Raw genomic sequence first — 21,935 nt, 5'->3', positions numbered from 1 at the left:
TTGTATTGTTTTGAAAAGCTGGAAGATTTGAACTCTTGGGGAAGGGAACTCCGATACATTGTGAACTGTTTTGAACTTGGGAAACGGTAAGTTGATTACAAGCAAAGAGTTGGAAGAAGCTCTGAACTTTGTGTTGAACACTATTTATTTTGATGCTGACATTCCTACACGTTGTATACAGTTAGTTGGGAGGGCAAGCATAGGTTTTGGACACAGACAGACATTTGATTTAGACTTCCTGACACAGACTAGCCTTAATTTTCCTTAGGTAGGGAAATCTCACCTTAGAATAGGGCAAGTTAGACCTTACTCCATCCTGCCTTTTAAGTTAATAAAAATATTGAGAACCAATCTTGAACCTGTTGTCTGTGTCTACTTCATGATGCGTTCACAGTGAGGATGTGGTTTTGGGAGTAGGGTGGTAATTGTTATACTGTGTTCTGCCTTGATAGTCTTCCCTTCCTCCACAGAGGGGGGTGTCCCTTCCCCTCCCATGGGATACTCCAGCTGAGCAGCACCCACAGGGGGACTATTGGGTGCCATCCTCACTTCCATGGCCCCATGGGAAGGCCCCCCGCCCAGAGAGAAAGTGACATCATCAAGGGATTTGTCACAGGTGCCAGTCTACATCATAGTGCCTCATGATGCCAACGTGCTTCTCAGTATTATGGCAATCCCTTTGTTGGTATTCCGTGGCCCATCCTGTCATTAAAGGCAGGGACAATCCCATCACCTCCAAAATAAGCTCAATGGTTTTCATTGCTGATTCCGTTAGTATTTTTTATTGCAATTTGCTAGTAATTAGGGGTGGTATACCAGGTGCTCTGTTGGCTAATGGCTTCAAGGAATATGCAGAGTGAGCATACTCTGATGGGGGATGGGTGGATGCATGGCTCACTTGAGTGGCAGCTATTCAACATGAGCCCCTGGCAGATCGTGTTCACAGATCACAGAAAGAGTGGTTGGGTGAGAAGCAATAGAAAAAATGCTACAGTGTTGCAGTCATTTGGTTGGTAAACCATGCCCATCAGCAAAGCTACTCTAGCTTAGAGTGAGCAGAGTCGTTGCTGATGCAGACCCTAAGAGGGCTTCCTCACCAGGACGTGTCAGACTGTAGTCCTATTATTATCCTATGGGTTGGGTATGGGTAGGGTAAACCACTGTCAAGAAAGGGCATTGACATAGTCTGGAAGGGAAAAAATGAAGGAGGGCGAGGCGCGCACTCCAGGTCCTGGTCAATTAAACCTGTTGCAAAAAATATATATCTGGGTTAAATCCCAAAATGGACAAGTATTCACCAGGGTTAAATCCCATCTGCTGCGAATCCCAAAGATGAACAAGTATTAACAGGGTTAGATCCCTTCTACTGGAATTCAGTTGCTCAGTATTAACAGGGTTAGATCCCATCAACTGCAGAAGGGATCTAACCCTGTTAATACTTGTTCATCTTTGGGATTTGCAGCAGATGGGCTTTAACCCTGGTGAATACTTGTCCATTTTGGGATTTAACCCAGATATATATTTTTTGCAACCGGTTTAATTGACCAGGACCTGGAGTGCGCGCCTCGCCCTCCTTCATTTTTTCACTTAATGCTATGGGAGTCCCGGGCTCCAGAGGCAGCGCCACGGGGTGACTGTGCCCCACTTTAGAGAATCATAAAGATGGTTCTCTCCCCTCCCCCAAAACTTGAGAAGGACTTGTGCTTTTGGAGGGGTGTCGGCCCCTGGTCACCTGAACTGAAAAAACTTTTTCACTGCAGCTACCAGAATCCTTTGAGTCTAATTAGTAACACCTGTTAAAGAAACACAGCCTCCCTGATGATTATTTGAGATAAGAAAGCGCTTGGAGGAGAAAAACTACAGACAACAGAACTGCAGCTGATGGGATCTAACCCTGTTAATACTGAGCAACTGAATTCCAGCAGATGGGATTTAACCCTGGTGAATACTTGTCCATTTTGGGATTTAACCCAGATATATATTTTTTGCAACAGGTTTAATTGACCAGGACCTGGAGTGCGTGCCTCGCCCTCCTTCATTTTTTCACTTAATAGTCTGGAAGGGGCATCAGCTGTCCTTTTCTCCTTAATAGACTGGTACACACAGGCCGGTGGCAGAAAGGCCCACTCTCCATTCAAGAGGAGCGAGAAGTGTCTGGGGCATGCCCTGGCAGCCGCATTGGTCCTTACCTTATTTCCTATGCACAGATAAGTGATTTCATTGGAGATACTGTACAAATAGCCTGTTTTCAAAGCGGTTAAGATTTCAGTAAACAAACATTTATTGTATACTTTGATTAGACAGTTCAGTTTAGAATGTGTTTTGCTGGTCGTAAGTATACAAGCCCCACACGTTAAATGAAGGAGTAGGAAAACGTCACTCATATGTTTCATGTTAAGAAATCCTTGTCTAAAGAACTTTGATTCCTTAGCATATCATTGATATGTTATTATTGCACTTCAATCGCATGTGTGTGTGGGGTGCATCCTTTTTTGTTGTGGGGGGGGGGGGGTCAAACAGGTGCTTTCACTTATGAATTCAGGTTACTCCTCAAAAATTGCCAAACATACAACTTCCTGCCCCTTTTCTCGTTTACCAGACACATTATAAAATGGGGAAGAGCGGGTACGTCAAAAACATGGGCTATGCATAGACCAACACAAGCTGAAGAGCTGGTGTGACCTCATTACAATGAGCCTTCCAGCAAGATGGAACTGCTTAGATGGGACCTAGAGACTGAGCATAGAGGCGGGGTGGAGACATGGGCTACCAGCTGCAAACTGTCACCAGGTCTCCTCCTCTGGGGAAATTAGCAGTGCTAAAATGTGTACTTCCACAATCGGTCTTTGCACTGTGTGAAGTGCATCTCCCAGGCGCCCATTAAGACCTGGAACATCTGTGTCTACACCGTCCGGCTATAACCTGCCTTCACCACACTTCCATTGTGGAGCGCTGCAGCTAGATCATGCTCACCTTCGAAGCCCAGGAGGAATTCTCTGCGTGGGGGGTAGTAGCCCAGGGCGGTGATGGGCCGGTGCTGCCACTCCCTCAGGCTCAGATGTTTCTGCATCGCCATGGTAGGAATCTGGTGTTGTAGACCATACACTCCTCAATTCACAATCGCCTGCAAGAACAAATGACATATCCATGACAGGCACAGACAGAACTCAATTCCTCCCCTTCCCGAAGCAAACAGCACCTCTAATATCCTGTTTGTATATAGCGCTTCAAGCCTGAATCCTTCCACTTCTATCAGCAATATATTCAGTGTTTTATTACCCAATGTAATGGTCCTTCATTTATCAACCTCAAAAGGATGACAGGCTCTGTCAGCCCTGTCAAATTCGAACCGCCATCCTGCAAAAGCTGAGCCCAAATGTCTGTGGTACATGTTCACCTCGCTGGACTGGCCTATGGCGCAGTGCACCCCATAGCACACGAGCTAGCAGGAGTATGTTCTGATTGCTTACCAGTCTCCTTTATCACACGGAGTACTCCTCTTCCTGAACACAGTCCTAACGGACCGGGAGGCGGGTCATGTTCTGCAAACAGACAACCACTGTGGCACTTTAAGTTTAACAAATATTTTAGCCCCCTCCACTCCCCCCCCACCCCCTTGCTTGCCCCGAGGCAGGCTCGGATTGGCCAATAGGGCATTAGGGCCATGGCCGAAACAAAATTGCAAAATTCTAGTGTGTGCCCGTTTTTTGGGTCAAAGTGGGTCACATTTTTGGCAAATGTGGGCCAGTTTCATGAGTTACTTCACTATGCGGCTAGTAGTTGGGACCAGTGTTGCTGAATAATATTCTTTAAAATGCTCAATTTGCATCACATTTTGTCAAGAAACTCCCCCTTGGTTGCTATTCAAACAGTGTCACAAAAGGAATGAATAGCCATTGGCAACTGTGGGCCACTTTTTCATTGGTGCCGAGACATGTTTATGGCCCAGTCTGACCCTGCCCTGAGGGATAAAATACCTGACCAATTCAATTTGTATGATCTAAGTGGTGCTTGAATAACCAAATACTCTTGCCCCATAGTAAGGAGGGTTTAAAATCCAGCCCTGGGTTCAGAAAGGGTAGGACTGTGCAATGAAGCACTACCACTTCATCCCTCTTCCTCTTCCCAGTCCCAATAGAATGAGGATGGTGGCAAGCCTTCAAGTGGCCACCCTTTGTAACCGTCCACAATCAACCATTGACCGATGTGAAAACGGAGGTTCCAGGGTGCAACCAGGAATGTAAGGGAACACTACAACACCATCAAATCAATGATCGAAGAAGAGCTGAAACCGTAAACCCTGATAGCAGCACAACACAACCACAAAAAGCTGAACAAAACTCAGGCACTACGTGAGAAACCAGAGGGTGTCTCACTATCTCGTCCCCGGGGATCTCTTGCTCAGGTGGACAGAGCATGGCCATTATCTTTGGATCCAGACTCTAGGTGAGGACCAGTGCGGGAGGATCACCTTGGTGAGAGGTCCCTGGTGAGTAGGGGTGAGATACCCAATAATGAGACGCAGTATCCCTCCCTTTTCAACACCTTTGCCTGATCTGATTTTTTAGGATATTTCGATGTTCCAACTCCACACCCCTTTCCTGCACAAACACTGAGCCGAGGAAGAGGAGGTCTGAGCGAAGAAAGACTAACACTCAAACATTACACCGGACATGTCCCGTTTGTACGGTCAGGCAGAGTCAGGCAATTGACCACAATAGCATACACCTGATACCTATTGACGTTCCCTACATGGATAAAAGGTCGAGCACTGGGACACACTCTGAGCAAGGCAAAGCATAAGAAGGGGCAGTTCTTTCGGGGCAGCAGCTAAGCAGGTGGAGCAGGACGGCAGACAGAGAAGCAGAATCACAGAATGGAGTGAACTTCGGCGTCCCGGCGACCGATCGTTACCTCCAAAGAACCTTCAAGGCTGCACAAGTGACCCCGACGATAGAGAACCATGAATCCGGCATTGTGTGTGAAAGGTACCAGCAGCCCTCTCGGGTGAGCGACCGAGTTGGGGAGATGAAGCAGCAGCTGCGGTATCAACCTTGGCTCCCAGATCAAAGACACAAGCACAGAAACTAGCATAGCCGGTGAGTTAAAGTAAGCCATGAAAGGCCGGTCTGTGTTGAAGACTAAATTTACAAGCGGCAACAGTGTATCACGAGAATGAAGGTTTCATGTATACTGAGAAGACACACATGAAAGTAAAATGTGATTAAGCCGCCAAAGAATTGCTGAACTGAGAATCGAACAAGTGAGACATGGAGAGGTAACAGACTCGTCCGGCATAGCGAAAGTGCCCAATCGAAGGTCTCTGTTTAAATGTGCACAATGGTGCAAGCTGAAAAGTGAAAAGCCGAGAAACCCATGAATGACAAATGTATCCGACAACAACGGGAAAATGAATACGAAAAGTGAAATGTAATCGAAGTTGTCATGCTGAGGTATTCGTAAAACCCCTCACACATTCAAAAGTCTTCGATGAGAAAAGAAAACTATGAGTAACTGTGATTTGGAAGGTCCGAGCCCCACCGAGGGAGACCTGTAACAATGAGAAGAGCAAAATGTGAGTAATTGTGATTTGGAAGGTCTGAGCCCTACCGAAGGAGACCTGTAGCAAACTGTGAGAATGTGTGATCAGAAAGGTCAGAGCTTGACAGAGGGAGACCTGTAACAAACTGTGAGAAAGTGTGATCGGAAGGTCGGAGCCCGACAGAAGGAGACCTATGTGAACTATGAAGCCTGAAGTTTGTGAACTATGAATCCTGGAGGAAAGGAACTTTTTTTTAACCCAAGGCATCATACAAATGAGAAACTTTGTGGGAACAAAAGACTTTGTGCGACCAAAACACTTTTTCATGTAAGGCCCTGATCCGTGTCATGAGCTGCATCCTTGTGTCTAAATCCAGAGTGTGTTCTAAGACCTGAGTGTGCCACCTTTTCCCATGGTAAAACATGGGGAAGGGACTCTTGCTTAGTTACGTTGACATATTGTTTTGAACACTGCTTTTTCCTTTACATATACATCTTTCCTCATACACATTTATTGTAGTTGAGTAAGGGCAGGCAATAGGTTTTTTTTGTATCAACCATTTTTGTTTTGACTGACAAATGACAAGGACTGTGTTTTTTTACTTTGATGGTTGAGAGCACTCCCATCGTTAGCTATAGGGCAAGCTAGGAGTTTTTCAAATCCCCCTTTCAATTTACAATAAAGGTTTTTGAACTTGCCAATCTTGTGTCTGTGTCTATTTTTGATACCATGCCTCCCTTACAACTAGAAGTACCAATTGCAGAAGCACAAAGTACACCAGTGGAAGCACTGTTAAAAAGCTTTTTCAAGCTAGCGAGAGGACACATCGCAACCAAAGATACATACAACTAGGTCTCTGAGGAAACCGCCCACTGACACGCCTATGCCGTGTGACAGAACAAAATGGGGTATATTAAGAATGGTCAGGGAAGACTGTCATAATCCAAAGCAAAGGAAAACAAAATGGGTAGTCCGTACTACCATAATGCCCCAAGGCATCAATCCTCAGGAAAACCTAGAAAGAACACCTCCGATATTCACTGAAGTGGCCTCCCGAATTGCAGCAAGTACAATGGTCACAGCCCAACCTGCCACAAAACACTGCCTTGCCAAACACCACATAACGTCTACCAGGCCCATGCAGCTGATCAAAGAATAAAAGGGGACACCAAATGGAAGAGTTATGCCGCAGACTATAGAAGGAAGTGCGCAATCAAAACACCCCAAGAACTGAGCACAGGAGCATCTGAACTCCTTGAAAGGCATGGTCCAATGGAGGTCAGAAGTGACAACCTGCAGCAGCAGAGCTGGTGGCTACCTGAAACCTATTGTGAGTAGAACCATTCTACTCTTGTGCATGCCCGCATGAGGATTAATAAAAGTACCCTGGAATAGAAGAACACCCAGACCAATGTCTAAATGCTAACAGTGAGATATAACTGCAGCTCAATCTCATGATATTCTCCACCGAAGACCTCCACGGGCTCAAGGTCTGCCTCACATTGATCCAGTCATAGATGTGCAGTGCTTACCTGAAGCTCAACCCCTCCAAGACTAAATCCCTACTGCTGATCAACAACATCGAACACAATTACATCCCGACCTGTCTGTCTGCTATAAACCTTGAGGGCTTCACACCCCAGCTGACCATCTGTGCCAAGCCCTTTGGGTTTGACAGAGAGAGAGAACACTCCTTCAAACAGCAAATAGCAAGAAAGACACAAACGGCTTGGTATCAACCAACTTTATCTTGTGCAGAAAATCAAGCCCTTCAACCCAGAAAACAACTTCGGATCTGCGGCAATGCCTTTATGGAAGGCCTTCCGGCAATTACCATGGCACCCCTGAGATGTGCCCTGCATGCTGTAGCACATCTCATCAAAGGACGGCAGATTCAACCACATCACCCTGACCCTCAATGATCTGCACTGGCTCCTGATGCAAGCCTATATCATCTTCAAATCCTGCTGCATCTCCTACAAGGCTGTCACCCTGAAATCCTCAAGTTACCTCACTGAGAACTTCAGCATCTCCGGAGGCCTACGACCCACCAGAAGTAAAGACATGTGCAGACTCTAACTTCATCAGTGCTAGAAGAAAAGAACCAGAAGACTGTCCTTCTCTGTCTGCGCCCCAAGACTCTGGAACCACCTCTACATCAACACGCACCATCGCTTCTAACGTTCCAGAAGGAGCTCAAGACCCTCCTCTTAAATGAATGGCTCCTCCCTAACACCTAGGTCTGCACACCCTCCACTCATGGTTGCCACCTTTGTTTGAAGCAAAAACTGGACGTAAGGCCTTGCCCAATTTGCAGAAGTCCCACCACCTTCACAGATTCTTTGCATAGATATGAAAACCATAGTACAATAGCAAGAGAAGAGAAAAAAGATCATACTTGCAGTTTTTTTAAATGTAAATATATTCCTTTTTTTTAAAAGGCAATCTGCATTATTAAAATAATTATTTATGTACGGCTAAAATGACATTTTACTACATTTTATACCATTCTTTTTTGGGCCCAGAACAGATAAAAGCTGAGCTTGTTCTGGCAAAATTGGATCCATAGATTGTCAAGCTGTTCAGATTTTAAGAAGATGTCTATTATCCCACATAACAATCTTGCCAGGACAATAGATGACACTGATCATTTACTTTCTGGAAATATTATTAGGTTTACAATTAAAAACAGTCCTATGAGATTTATTTTAAGCTTTGAACGCCAGTGCATCCTTGGAATAGCTCAGTGGGTTAATAAGGTGCAGTAGAGCTGTAGTTGCATGTTTCACATAAATCATTGCAGCAGGTGCATTAACCCACCAAGCCAACATTCCAAAAGAATCTCACGGGAAGAAATGGTGGGCATGATTCTTTAACCATTTTATAAAGCACACACCAATAACAGAATGGTCTCTTGCAATTTTTAAGAAACATTGCCATTATTGCCATCCCAAATCAATTGTATACGAGCAAGCACGTTAGCATTAAGCTGGCTCCTCTGTATTCATCTTGTCAGATGAGATAAGGGCTGGCTTGCAACTGATTTCTCCCAGTTCCTCCTAGTCTTTCACAGATACTTGCCTGTTATGAAATCTCCCCGTTCTATGATTGCACTTGTTAAGCATATCATACAGCCATATTTTAGATATCTTGCTCCCTTAGACATAAATCAGACCCGTATAGCGATGTCACGATTGCTTAAAATACTGCAAAGTCCATTTTTTTTAAAACTGCAAAAACATACAAAAACGGCTGTAAAAGTCCTTTTAAAAAAAATTAAAAAAACAACCTCCTTTAAAAAAATGAACGTGTTCATATGAGGTGGAAAAGGAGAGGGGGGAGCAGTGAGCCAGAGTGAGAGCGATAAACCCGAGAGGAGATGTGGGCCAGAAAGCAGAGGGCGAGCAGTGGGCCAGAGAGCGAGCGGTGGGAAAGAAAGCGAGTGGTGGGCAAGAGAGCGAGTGGTGGGCCAGAGAGCGAGCGGTGGGCCAGAGAGCGAGCGGTGGGCCAGAGAGCGTGCGGTGGGCCAGAAAGTAGAGGTGGGGGCGGGGACGGAAAGACGAGGCCCAGAAAGTAGAGGGGGGTGGAAGGGAGTGAGCCAGAGGGCAAGCGGTGAGCCAGAAAGCGAGGGAACGGTGGGCCAGAGCTAGAGAACAAACTCCAAATTGGGTGTAAGGAATGTGTAAAGAGTACCATTAAACTGGGAGAAGAGGTGCGCGATGGAGGAGGAGTGAGAAAGAATGAAGGACTGTAGACTGCAGGGGGATCTGGACGGCACAATGTGTGAGTTGAGAATACGGTTTGGAGCGGCAGGGAGTGAGAAGTGTGAGCTTTTTTTTTAGAAGTAGAACAGAGCAAGTAAGTATGCGCATGACTGGCTGTTTGGGGGTGTAAGATATGATGGAAACATTTTGAGTGGGGGTGGGTGCAGTTGCTTGGGGGAATTGGAGAACATCGAATAGGAATATTTAACAAATAATAATAATTAAAGTTAATGATATAAAATAGGCTTGCACAATAAACAAAAACAGTAGCGCAAAACCAACAAGCCAGGGACATCTGGCAGAAACTACATGAAAAAGGTGCAAATAATGGAAAATAATGCAGTCTGGCCCTTTGGCTGCATGACCCACAACCTCTTTTTTGTGTGTAACCTGGCTCTCTTACACCATGGGTCTCTAGCACCGCCCAGTCAATAAAAACATGTGGAGCCATCTATTTCGTGGCTGTTAATGTACTTTTTTATATCGCTAAATGTTCAATGCCAAAGCTGAATTGTGATGGGCCTTAAGATGGGCCATGACGGCTGCAGACTCCAGAAGCGGAGCTACTGAGCCTGTGTCTCATTTAATGATGTAGGCTGCAGGCCTACACGGGGAGGTACAGGCCTGCAGGCACTGATGCCGTGGGACCCTCGTGGCAGCACGGTGGCAGAGGTCTGCATGGTCAGGGGCCTGGCAGGCTGTCCCCCCACCCCAGTTGGTGCTGATGCCCATAGCACCAGGGGGCCTGCCGGATGTCCAGGGCAGGCCCCAACCCCCACAGGCACTGGGCCTGTAATGTGCTGAAGTTGATAGCACTTGGGGTGCCTGCCGGTTGTCCATGGCAGGCAACCCCCAACATGCATTGTCTTGGTGAGTCTTTGTAGTGATGTTTTGTGTTCCCAATGTAAATTCAGACCTAGAAATAGCAGGCTCTACGATTGACGTGGGCCTGAAGGCCAGGAATGGTGTAACTCTCACTTGAAATTGGTTAGCTAGATCTGAGAGATGGGTACATTCCAAAAACGCTCAAGGTGTAGAGAAAAGTAGTCCCATACCATGTCTGACACTTCCCATCCAGCCCTGACTGTTCATCCGATGGTGGGTTGCACTCTGGGGCTTGTAGTTTAGCTTTCCCGAAAGCAAATGCAGATTGGCATTGGCAAACAAGCCAACACCGACCACATCGGCTTCTTCCACACCACTTCCTCCTTCCACTATATGGTGGTTATGGAGCATAGATGTGTATTATCTGTCTCCAGGTTGGTCAGTTGGGAGTCGTGTACTCTGTATTCCTAGCTGTGCTTTTTGCTCCTCATTGCAGAGCTGTAAGTCACGTGACCAGGCAAAAAAGGAGGCAGGCCCCGATGCCCTATTCACACGTGACACTGCAACACATGTAGGTGTAGGAACTCTCCTATGGGACAGTTGGATTGTTAATAAACATTGCTTTTTTTTCATTGTTGAAAGCAGGCATCCATCATATTACTGTGCAAAGGTGTGGCTAGTTTTGGAAAAAAGTACTTTTTTTTTCTTTCAACCAAGCAGGCAACTTTGTACTTGTCTATACGTATACAGTTCACCTATTTTTCAGAAATAAGCCAAATGGCTGCTGAGACCTGTTGTCTGGGTATTGCTTTAGATGCATATGAGCCATCAAAACAGTCCGAACATCAGCACTTTGTACAAAGCGTTGGAATTTTGCACATGAGAGGGTCAGTGAAGAGGAACTTGCCCGTGACCATTTTGATTTAATTACTGGCTACTGGGCAGCCCTTATGAGCTGCAAATCACAGCTTCAAAGAACACCATGGAATCAAATGCAATGGACAGGACGGCACACAACTCAAAACCCAGAGGCTGCTTCTGGGTGCTGAGCCGCTGGATTCGGAGTTTTTAAAGCAGTGGTCTTCACATTGGAGGCTGGCTCCCCTAAGGGTGCCTGAAGGATGTCGAGGGGGTGGTGGGGTTGGACACTCTTTAAAAATGGGTTAAGGTGATTGGTTTGAATATAAAAAATAGGATTAAGGTGACTGCCTTGCATAGAAAATATAAGCAGTAGGTAATCTGCTCATTAGAGCATGCCCCCACCTGGACATCATTTGGGTCCCTTAAGAGCAGTGGCGGCACTAGGGGGCGGACTGGGGGGGGGGGCAGGCCCCTCCTCTGAAATCCTGAGCCCCTCTTATGCACCTCCCCACCTCAGATGGGCTACTTTCTCTGCACTGCCTGCAGTCCTGTGGCACACACACAGGGCTGCAATCAATGCTGCCGCACAACACTGAAGAACTGTTAACCCTGCAACCAAGAGCAGCCCCTCCAATCAGAATGCAGGGCATGAAACTGCTAATGATGGGTCATTAGTGACTTAATGGTTTAGTGCCTACATTCTGGTGGGAGGGGAGGTGCACAAAAGATTCTCTGCAGGAGCGCTTCAGAAGTCACACATTGCCCTTTTATAGGCTCCTCCCCCTTACTTTTGTCTGTGGCCCCTTCTGCGCCCCTCCTAAATTTGATTCCTGGCGACGCCACTGCTTAAGAGGGCTAACTCCTAGGTTGGAGGCCCAGAAACAATATGCTTACTCAAGGGGGGGCGGGGGATCTCGGTATAAAAAAGTTTGAATGTCACTGCTTTAAACTCAGATTTCCAACCCAAGGGAGAGTTGAAATCAGTATTTATTGTCTGTAAACCGGACATAGGTCTTACAGTACGGGCAGTCCAGTCTAAATCCGGATGGGTGGCAACTCTACCTCAACTCCCTGCGCTATCTGAGAGTGGGTGATCAGCCCCCCACTGTTTCCTCCCCTTATTGTTTGTAAATCCCTTGCTCCCAAACTGCCCACCCTCGCCCTCCCCTGTTAGGTCCCCGCTCCTTGTTTCTCCCCTCACCCCCCCCCTCACCAGGTTCTTCACCACCTATGATTGTAAAGCGCTCCGCTGCTTCCCGAAGCGGGGTGCACACTCAATCAATGCAATGATAATGAGTAAAGCGTGGCTTCATATTTTAAAGAAATTGTGCGATAACAAATTAGAGGTTGTGCAAATGAATGCAAGTCAAAAGAAAGTTCTCCCGCTGCATTCCACACCAGCCTTGCAGAGGAGAGGCGGGTCTGAAATGCTCCCAACCCCTGGCAACAGCCTTGAAGGCAAAACCAGCTGCTGACAGAACTTCCGTTGACCTCCCTCGCCTGTAAACAGCTTTATTTTGCTTCTATGCCTATATTGTATATAGTGATGATGTTTAGGTTGCTTGTACACTCCCATTCCATATCTGTCTGACTCCATTACCGACTGGACCTTAGAGCACCACAGTCACTCTTAAGTAAAGGCCTCCATCATGGGACTCATCTGACTGCAAAGTCCAGCTTAAGATGGCCAGCTCCTGTCACCCCATGTCAGGTAAGGCATTACTATCGAGGTACGGCCATGGCGTGAGGAACAGCCACAGTGCTGCTTTCGTGCACCTCAACTTCCGGCTGTGACCATCTTCTTCCCCTGCAGCCCAGTGCTCTTGCCTTAAGGGGCAACACTAGTGTGGGGTGATAGTGTATTTCTGGTAGAGGCAGTGCTAATACAGTCTCCAAACCAGGGAGTATTGCTCATCTTACAAAGGCATTTGCCAGGCATGCCAGCGGGTACGCTGACCCAGCCGGTACATTTGGTGACCAGGCTCAGACTGGCCTATAGGGCAATACCCAAACCAAAAACGCAAAATGCTAATTTGGGCACTTTTTTTGGTCTAAGTGGGACACTTTTTGATAAGTTACTTCACCATGTGGCTACTAGTTTTGACCAGTGTTACTGAATAGTCTTTAAAATGCACAAGTTGCATCACATTTAATCAAAAAGCTCCCCCTTGGGTACTACTCAAACAGTCAAGGAATGATTTGTCATTTGCAACTGTGGGCCACTTTTTCAATATGGTGCCAATAGACAATGTTATGCCCCCGTCCGACCCCTAAATGTCTACGCTGCATCATAGTTTTTGAAAATGTTCAATGCAGAGTCCCAAAACTGGCAGACGAAATGGGGGCACTGGGGGGAACGCGAAGCGTTTCGCCCCGGGGAGTTTATGGCGCTGCACACGGCCATCGAGTGGCCGTGGGGGCAGAGCGCCTCCCGGGGGGGTATTTAAGGGCTCAGGGAAGGTTCGGGAGGCAGGCGACGGTTAGGACTTGGTGATTGTATCAGTCCTGTCGCCTGCTCCCGAGCCGTCCCTGAAGTAGCTGGTCCTTCGGTGCTGCAGGGTAGAGTAGGTGAGAGGGATAGTTAGTTAGTGTTGGGGGAGGTTAGGTATAGTAAGTAAGCAGTTTCAAAGCTTTATATTTTATTATTATAGCCGGGGGTACCGTAGATAAGGTACCCCCTCTTACTGTACCTGGCTCAGTTCTGAGCGTTACTCGCGGTCCGGTGCGGGGTTTTCTTTCGTGGTGTGTTGTCCCGGCAATTTTTCGAGCGTGCAGCAGGGGTGGGGTATTCGGAGTTAAGGTGCCGGGGAGCGTGGTCTGGTAGGGGGGCGGGCAGGATATTGGGCAGCCAGGCTTGGGCCTCTTCTCCGTTAGGGTTGTGGGGATATTGAATTAGGGAGCGCTGGGTCCTGTGTTGCGCGGCCGTGAGGGGAATTATACACGCGTTAGCCGTCGCGTGTCAGAGGGGGCAGTGTTTCTCTCCTTAAAGGGACTGTTCAATTGGTTCAGTGCGGTGGCGCTTACACGCATCCAGGGGGCAGTGTGACACGGCTCATCTCGGCCCCATTTCTGGTTGTGCTGTTGGTTTTTGGGGCTTCCCTTTTCTCTGGGCTTTTTGTGCCGGGGTAAGGGTTTTTAAGGGATAGGGCAGTATTTAGGGGGGTAATTAATATTAAAAAAATAAAAAAAATTAAAAATAGTTTTTGGGAAGAGCATTTTTGTGGGTATTTTACACTAGCTTTTTGTGATAGCAAGTGCTTGGTTAACCCGGGGCAAAGTGTATTTGTCTTTGGGGGTATAGGTCCACGGGTAGATTTTGGCTCGGGAGCTTAGGTTAGCTAGATTAATTTTCTAGGGGTATATTTTTAGTGCACATCCAGATATTTGGACACTATGGTGGGACAGGGAGCCGCCAAGAAGGGTTTGGTTGATGCTAGGGCTCTGAGGGAGGCCCTGGAAATAATTAGCAGGGCATCTAAGGCCCAATTGGAAGGGGCGGTAGGGGAAGTAACGGGAGAAGGAGAGGTATGTGGGGGCAGGCCGCAGCGTAGAGCTGCGGCAGACGGGGCTCTCGCGGCAGTGGTGGCTTGCACCCCCGCGGCGGGGAGAGGGGAGGTTTGGGAATCCAGGGTCAGGAAGATGAGGAGGGAGATAGACAGGAGGGCGGACGGGGGAGAAATGATGTCGGGTGGGCAGCCAGTGAGGGAGGAAGTGAATGATAGCCCTAGGGAAGCTGGGAATGCTCAAAGGGGGGGGCTCGAGGGAACAACAGTTGGGGCAGGGATGGGGCACAGAAGGGGGTGTCAGGGCAGAGGGGAAGAGGGGGTAAATACCTGCAGAAGAGTGCAGGTGGGAGAAGGAGGGAGAGGTCCCCATCAATTGAGGAAGGTAGAGTGGGGCGCGGAACGGCCCCCCCGGGTAGGAGGAGTGAGGGCGGAGGGCGCTGCGCAGCCCCTGCTGGGCAGGTGGAGGTAGAGGGTTTCAGTACGGCCCCTCCTCGGTCAGCGCAAGGAGAGCCTAGAGGGCGCAGCACAGCCCCTAGCGATGAGGATTCCAGGGTGGAGGACGGAACGCCTCGCCCGAGAGAAGAGGACCAGGCAGGGGTTTCTACAACCCCACCAAGAAGACGTCAAAGGAGTGGCGGGGCGGACGCCCCGGGCTCACAAGAAGAGCATCAACTCAACTCGGGCATGTGCTCGCATCCGCAATGGTATTTAAGGGGTGATGAAGTTGGATGGGAGGAATATGTGGGGCAGTGGGAAGTGGAATATTATAGGGCAGAAAGGGAAAGGGGGGAGGAGAGAAGAAGTTTGAGGTGGGATATGGAAAGGGAAGTGCAGGGTGGACGGGGGAAGGGGTCAGGGGAACTATTGGCTGGGTGAGTGTGCTGACATGTTTTGTCCCCGCAGTAGGAGCCCTCTAAGAAAGGAGAGGAGGAGCATCGGTGTGGACGCCAGACCACAGGCGGCAGGTGTGGAAAGAGGTGAGCGGGAAAGGGAATGGTAATCTGCATGGCAGAGAGTGGTCACAAGAAAGGGGACAGGGGATGAAGGGTCTGGACTTCAAGGTGTAAGGAAAGAAGTTGGTGTGCAGGCCATTGGAGCCGCAGGGGTTGAGAAGAGCATTTGCTCAGTGGAGGTCCAAACGGACAAGGTGGTGGAGCCCTTGGTGCTCGAAGTGCAAGCTGGAAAAGACAAGGAGGTTGAAGTGAAAGGAAAGGAGAAAAAATTGCCATACACGGGGATAACAAAACCATTGGGGGCGCACTTGATGGCAGCGACCAGGGAGAAGATTCAGGCGGGGGAATTTGTGGATGTCTTTAAATTGCTCCATAGGGAAGTGAGAGCAAAGGAGGGGTCTAAGGAGGAAGAGAGGGAACTGGCTTCACGCCCAAGGGTCCCGGTGACTATTGAGAATTGGACGTCGGCGTTTATCATTTATGCCAGTGTGTATTGCGAAAAATTCCCGGAGCGTTGCATGGCCCTGCTTAAATATATGGATGTAATAAGGAAGGCTTTCACGAGTTTTGGGGGCTTTGCCTGGGTAAGATATGATGAGGAATTCAGAGCGAGAATGGCAGAGGATAGTCAGGCGGTCTGGGGGGAGATAGATATGGATCTCTGGCTGCAATGGATGGCCCCAACGAGGCCTGCCCCGACATTGCAAACAGCAAGTGGACTGCCTGTGCCTTTCCGGCCCTTTCTTGGTCGCCCCGCCCACGAGGGGGTGGGGGGAGGAGGCAGGGGTCAGTCCTCAGCAGCGTGCTGGGGGTATAATAAGGACGGCTGCACAAGGACCCTGTGTAGGTTCAGGCACGAGTGTAGCAAGTGTGGGGGAAAACACCCTCTCACGCAGTGTTTCCAACTGGGAGACAGGGGGAGGGGGAGAGGTTCAGGAAAAGGGGTTGTGGGGAAAAGCTTTTACTCCAATTAAAGTGGTTGTGTTGGAAAAATGGTTGCAATTTTATCCGGATAGGGAAGGGGCTAAGATTTTGAGTGAGGGGTTTTGTCAGGGGTTCAGATTAGGTTACCAGGGCCCAAGGGTGCATCGGTGGGCTGACAATTTGAAGTCGGCGAGAGAGAATGTTGAGGTGGCAAGACAAAAATTGAACAAGGAAATAGCGGCAGGAAGGATAGTGGGCCCATTTGATGACATGCCGGGTGACTTAGTGATATCCCCATTGAGGGTGGTGCCCAAGAAAGCTCCGGGGGAGTTCAGACTGATTCATCATTTGTCATGGCCGGAGGGTATGTCCGTTAATGATTTCATTGCCCCGGGAGAATGTGGGGTTGTGTATGCAAGTGTTGACCAGGCGGTTGAGTTGATAAGGAAGGAAGGGCGAGGGGCCTTCATGGCCAAGTGCGATATCAAGGCGGCTTTCAGGTTATTGCCGGTGCACCCGGAGGATTTTTGGTTGTTGGGTTTGCAGTTTGAGGACCGCATATACATAGATAAAGCATTGCCAATGGGGTGCGCAATTTCCTGTGCTTCGTTTGAACGGTTCAGCTCTTTTCTACAGTGGGTTTTCTCATTCAGCTCGGGGTGGGACAGTGTGCTGCACTATCTGGATGATTTTCTGTTCATTAGCGGGGCAAAAAGAGAGGAGGATTGCAGAGAAATGCTAAAGTTGTTTCAGGAATTGATGGAGGAGCTGGGTGTACCATTAGCCGAAGACAAAACAGAAGGGCCGGCAGTGGTGTTAACATTTCTAGGAATTGAACTGGATTCAGTGGCCATGACCTCACGCTTGCCGCACGACAAGGTGAGCAAATTGGTGGTACTGTTGGAGAAAGCAGTGGGGGCCAAGGAAATGATGCTGGTGGAAATGCAGAGATTGGTTGGGCATCTGAATTTTGCATGTAAGGTGGTGGCCCCAGGGCGGACGTTTTGAAGGAACATGGCAAGGGCCATGGCGGGAGCAAAGTGCCCACATCATCGGATAAGAGTATCGGGGGCAGTGAGGGAGGATTGCAGAATTTGGTTGCGCTTTTTGGAGAGTTTCAATGGAGTGTCAATGTGGTTGCAGGGAGACCCGGTGACATGGGAAGTTCAGATATTTCCAGATGCAGCAGGGGCCGGAGGTTTCGGAGTGTTTTGGGGGGGAAAGTGGTGTGCGGAGAAGTGGCCAGCACGGTGGTTGAAGGAAGGGAGGAGTATAGCATTTCTCGAATTTTTTTCATTACTAGTGGCATTGGAGTTGTGGGGAAGGAGTTGCAAAACAAGAAGGTGAACTTCAATGTTGACAACGAATGCGTGGTCCATGTGGTGAACAGGCAGTCAGCGAGGGATCAGAGGGTGGCAAGACTGATGAGAGAATTTGTTCTGCGTTGCATGTAATGGAATGTGGTGTTTAAGGCAACACATGTGCCGGGGAAGGATAATGGCATCGCTGATGCATTATCTCGTTTTCAATGGCAGAGATTCCATGGATTGGCTCCAGATGCAGATCAGGAGGGGCAGCAGATTCCGGAGGAGCTGGGGAAGATAGGAAGCTGAGAGCGCTGGCTTTGGTGGAGGGTTCTTTGGCCTTGACGTCTAAGAAGTCATACAGGAGGGCCTGGGAGGATTTTATTAGAGGAGGAGCTTGTAGTTGGAAGGGTAGATGGGATGCGGAAGAGCGGAGGAGGGATGATGTCACAAATTTCCTCCTGAGGTGCATGGACTGGGGCTGGTCAAGGGCAACGATAGCGGGGAAGCTAGCAGGGATTGCCTTTTATGGGAAATGGTTTTGGGGTTTTCAGCCAAGTGGGGGGGAAATGGCGAGTAGGATGTTGGAAGGATGGGCAAGGGAGAGTAAGAGGGACAAGGATAAGAGGAGGCCGATATCGGCGGAATTGCTGCGGAGGTTGATTGAGGTGGTGGGGGGAGTTTGCTGGTCGGTATGGGAAGGGGAACTGTTTGCGACTTGTTTTACGTGGTTATTTTTTGGGGCTTTTAGGGTTTCTGAGTTGGTCGGGGGGAAAAGGGGGGGTAGGGGGACTGCAATGGGAAGATGTTCAAATTACAGAAGAAGGTTTAGACATCAAGATTAAAAGGTCTGAGACGGACCAGAAGGGAAGGGGCTCTTGGGTTCTGCTGGGTCGAGGGAGCAAGGTTTTATGCCCAGTTCAGGCAGGCAAGGTGTGGAAGGAGCGCTGTGGGGGTAAGGCAGGCTTGGTTTTTCAGCATGCGGATGGATCGCCGGTTTCAGCGGCCCAGGTGCTAGGGGTATTGCGTAAGGCGCTGGTGGCAGTGGGGGAAAAGGCAGAGGATTTTGGGACTCATTCATTTAGGATGGGCGCAGCATCTGAGGGTACCAGGCTTGGTTTTTCAGAGGACAAGGTGAAAGGATTGGGGTGGTGGAGGTCTGGGAAATACAAGGGGTATGTCAGGGAGTTTGATAAAGGGGAATGTTGAAGGAAGGTGGAGTAGGACCTTGTGGGCCAACTGTTGTTGTTGAAATATTTTGACTTGTCAGTGATTTTGTATTTCTTTTTCAGATGCTGCGCAAAAGAAGGGGGAGTTGGCGCAAGTTTGGATTGTTGGCCATTCAATTGTTAACTGGGCTGGGAAAGAGGCGGAGAAAAGGGTGTTTGGAAGGCAACTGGGGTGCAGTTACAAGGAAGTGGTGGTGAGATGGTACGGTTTGGGGGGCCTGCGGTGGGATCAGCTGCTTCCTATATTGGAAGGGATGAGGGAACGCTATGGGGTTCCAGAGGTGATGATTATGCATGCAGGGGAGAATGACCTGGTGAGAGATACGGGGGTGGCTCTGCTAAAGAAGATGAAGAGGGACTTAGTGTGGGTGCGGGAAATGTGGCCTCAAGCAGTGGTGGTGTGGACTAAGTTGTTGCCGCGAAGAGTTTGGAGAGGAGCGAGAAGTGAGGGAGCAATACAGCGGGCCAGGAAGGGGATAAACAGAGAAATGGCACATTTTGTGCCTCGGTGGCGGTGCAGGTCATGGACCATATGGAAATAACATATGAGGGTCTCCTTATCTTTAGAGAGGATGGGGTACACTTGTCCGTGTATGGGAATAATCACTACCTGGCGGACTTGGGTTCTTGGCTGGGAGACTGGGTAAAAAGTTTGAGGTAGAAAAGTTTGGGGGGGGTGGGGCAGAAAGAAATCCTCGGGGGAGGGTTTTTCTGATGCCGGGGGCATGGCCCCTTTTGATGTGGGGGGAGGGAAACACAATGGGGGAATGACACGGGAAAGGATGGGGTGGCGCTGTTTGCACAAGCAGGTCACCCCGGGTGAACAGGTATTGAGTCTGGAGGGGCATAGCCCCTGGGAGAAAGCGGGACACCTGGAAAAGGGGCAAGGAGACGGTAGGATCCAAGGGATCATTAGGGAGGAAATGGGTTATTTAATTATTTAATTGTTGGGGGAAAATGAAAATGTTCAATTTATTTAATTGGTTGTTAAAATATTTCTTTAGTTTGTTAGGCCATGGAGCCAGTTAAGCGTTTTGATTGTAAGCTTTGGCCTGTCACATTAAAGCGACCTTTTCCACTTTTAAAGGAGTCTGGGTTTTTGTGCAGTAAGCCAAAAGGGGGGCCCCGGGGGGAACGCGAAGCGTTTCCCCCCGGGAGTTTTTGGCACTGCACACGGCCAGCGAGTGGCCGTGGGGGCAGAGCGCCTCCCGGGGGGTATTTAAGGGCTCAGGGAAGGTTTGGGAGGCAGGCGACGGTTAGGACTTGGTGATTGTCCCGCCCTCCCACCCTTTCATTTTCGTTTTAGGGTAGTGGCTGTTTATGTAATATGGGGGGGTCCATTGTTCATGGGATTATGCAGGTTTTTTTTTAGATGACATGGCGAGTTTTTTATGAGTTTTGGGGGTCTGTTAGGAGGGTAGGGGTTGGTAGTTTTGTGTGACAGGTCAGGGCATTGTGAAAGTGTGTGTAATATATGTTGCTGATGTGGCAGGTCAGGCTGGCTGCAGGCCATAGGAAGGGGGAGTTTGGTGTAGAGGGGAGTTTGAAGGGTGTTGAAGTGGGTCGGGGCGCCGGGGGCATGGCCCCTTTTCATGTGGGGGGAGGGAAACACAATGGGGGAATGACATGGGAAAGGATGGGGTGGCGCTGTTTGCACAAGCAGGTCACCCCGGGGGAACAGGTATTGAGCCTGGAGGGGCATGGCCCCTGGGAGAAAGCGGGACGCCTGGAAAAGGGGCAAGGAGACGGTAGGATCCAAGGGATCATTAGGGAGGAAATGGGTTATTTAATTATTTAATTGTTGAGGGAAAATGAAAATGTTCAATTTATTTAATTGGTTGTTAAAATATTTCTTTAGTTTGTTAGGCCATGGAGCCAGTAAGCGTTTTGATTGTAAGCTTTGGCCTCTCACATTAAAGCACCTTTTCCACTTTTAAATGAGTCTGGGTTTTTGTGCAGTAAGCCAAAAGGGTGTTTTTTAGTTTGCTACGCAGAATAGGTGAACGAATAAAGACGGTATTTAGCGTATGTAAACACCCTGCATATGAACCCAACTTTTTCCAATTTTGCAAAACCTAATTGGGGAGGGACTTATGCGGTACCATACTTTCTGGAAGTCGTTTCCCCCTGTGGCGCCAAAGCGTGCCCGCTGGGGCTGTCTAAAGCGAGGCGCAGTCACTCCCCTGGCTTCGAGTGACTGACACCGTCAGAAACGTATCCCGCAAGATGGTTTTAACTTCTACTCACACTATATGACCCCCGTGCTCTCCTCTCACACCGCATACACACGCCGCCTCACCTCTGTATCCTCTGGTGAGGATCCTCGCTGCGCGCCCTCCTCGCCGGGGATAGCGTTGGATCTGATGGTTTACTTCCTGCTTCTATCCCTATGGAGACCGGAGCTATTAAACAAGCGTGCAGTCGATCATGGGGGAGGGGAGAAGCAGCACTCTGCGGGGCAATCGTGCACCCTACTCCGTTTAGCTGCGCAGTATATAAATCGCAGAAAACGCTGAGCTTTTGTGTGTGTGAGTGGAAATGGGGGACGGCCAGCATCGGTAGACTGCCTTGGCGAAATGTATTTTAGAAATCCATTATGTTGTGACATGACCAGATCTGCATGTCTTCCATTATGGCTGTGGCGTGCCCCTTCGTGCCACCCCCCTTCGTTACTTCACAGCAGCCTTGAACCCGGGACAGACTATGGAAAACAGGCACCGATAGAAAGTGGCCTAGATTTACGTATCACATTCTTGTCTCCTCACGCCGAACTGTTAAGTACCTGGCACACAGTACTTTAGGAAAATGTGTGGAAAGGCTGCATTTAAGTTACATTGGCCTAGTAATATTGGTTAGCTGTACAGTGTACCAAGTGGCCCACATTAACCGGTCTTGCCACTGGGCCAGTCCAAGAATGAATTTGATATACATTGTGTGAGCAAGTCACGTGAGCGCGCCGGCGATGTTTGCCATTGTGCATGCGCGTTTCAAATAAAGTGGGTGTACCCCGAGCTCGTCAGAGCCTGC

General features: G+C 48.8%; 1 protein-coding gene across 1 annotated transcript in view; it reads right to left on the bottom strand.

Annotated features, from left to right (window-relative positions):
- The window catches only part of LOC138580751 (uncharacterized), a 333,494-nt gene extending 312,209 nt beyond the window's left edge, over nucleotides 1-21,285 (bottom strand). The window contains exons 1-2 of the mRNA XM_069651540.1: nucleotides 21,208-21,285; nucleotides 2,974-3,124 (exon numbers count right to left, since the gene is read on the bottom strand). Of these exons, the coding sequence (XP_069507641.1) occupies nucleotides 2,974-3,076 (103 nt within the window). The 5' untranslated portion in view covers nucleotides 3,077-3,124; nucleotides 21,208-21,285. The remainder of the gene's footprint in view (nucleotides 1-2,973; nucleotides 3,125-21,207) is intronic.
- Between the last annotated feature and the right edge of the window lie 650 nt (nucleotides 21,286-21,935).

This window comes from Ambystoma mexicanum, chromosome 3p (assembly GCF_040938575.1).
Source record: "Ambystoma mexicanum isolate Mex_15411 chromosome 3p, UKY_AmexF1_1, whole genome shotgun sequence".
Classification (NCBI taxonomy): Eukaryota; Metazoa; Chordata; class Amphibia; order Caudata; family Ambystomatidae; genus Ambystoma; species Ambystoma mexicanum.
This window is presented reverse-complemented; position numbering and strand designations above follow the sequence as displayed.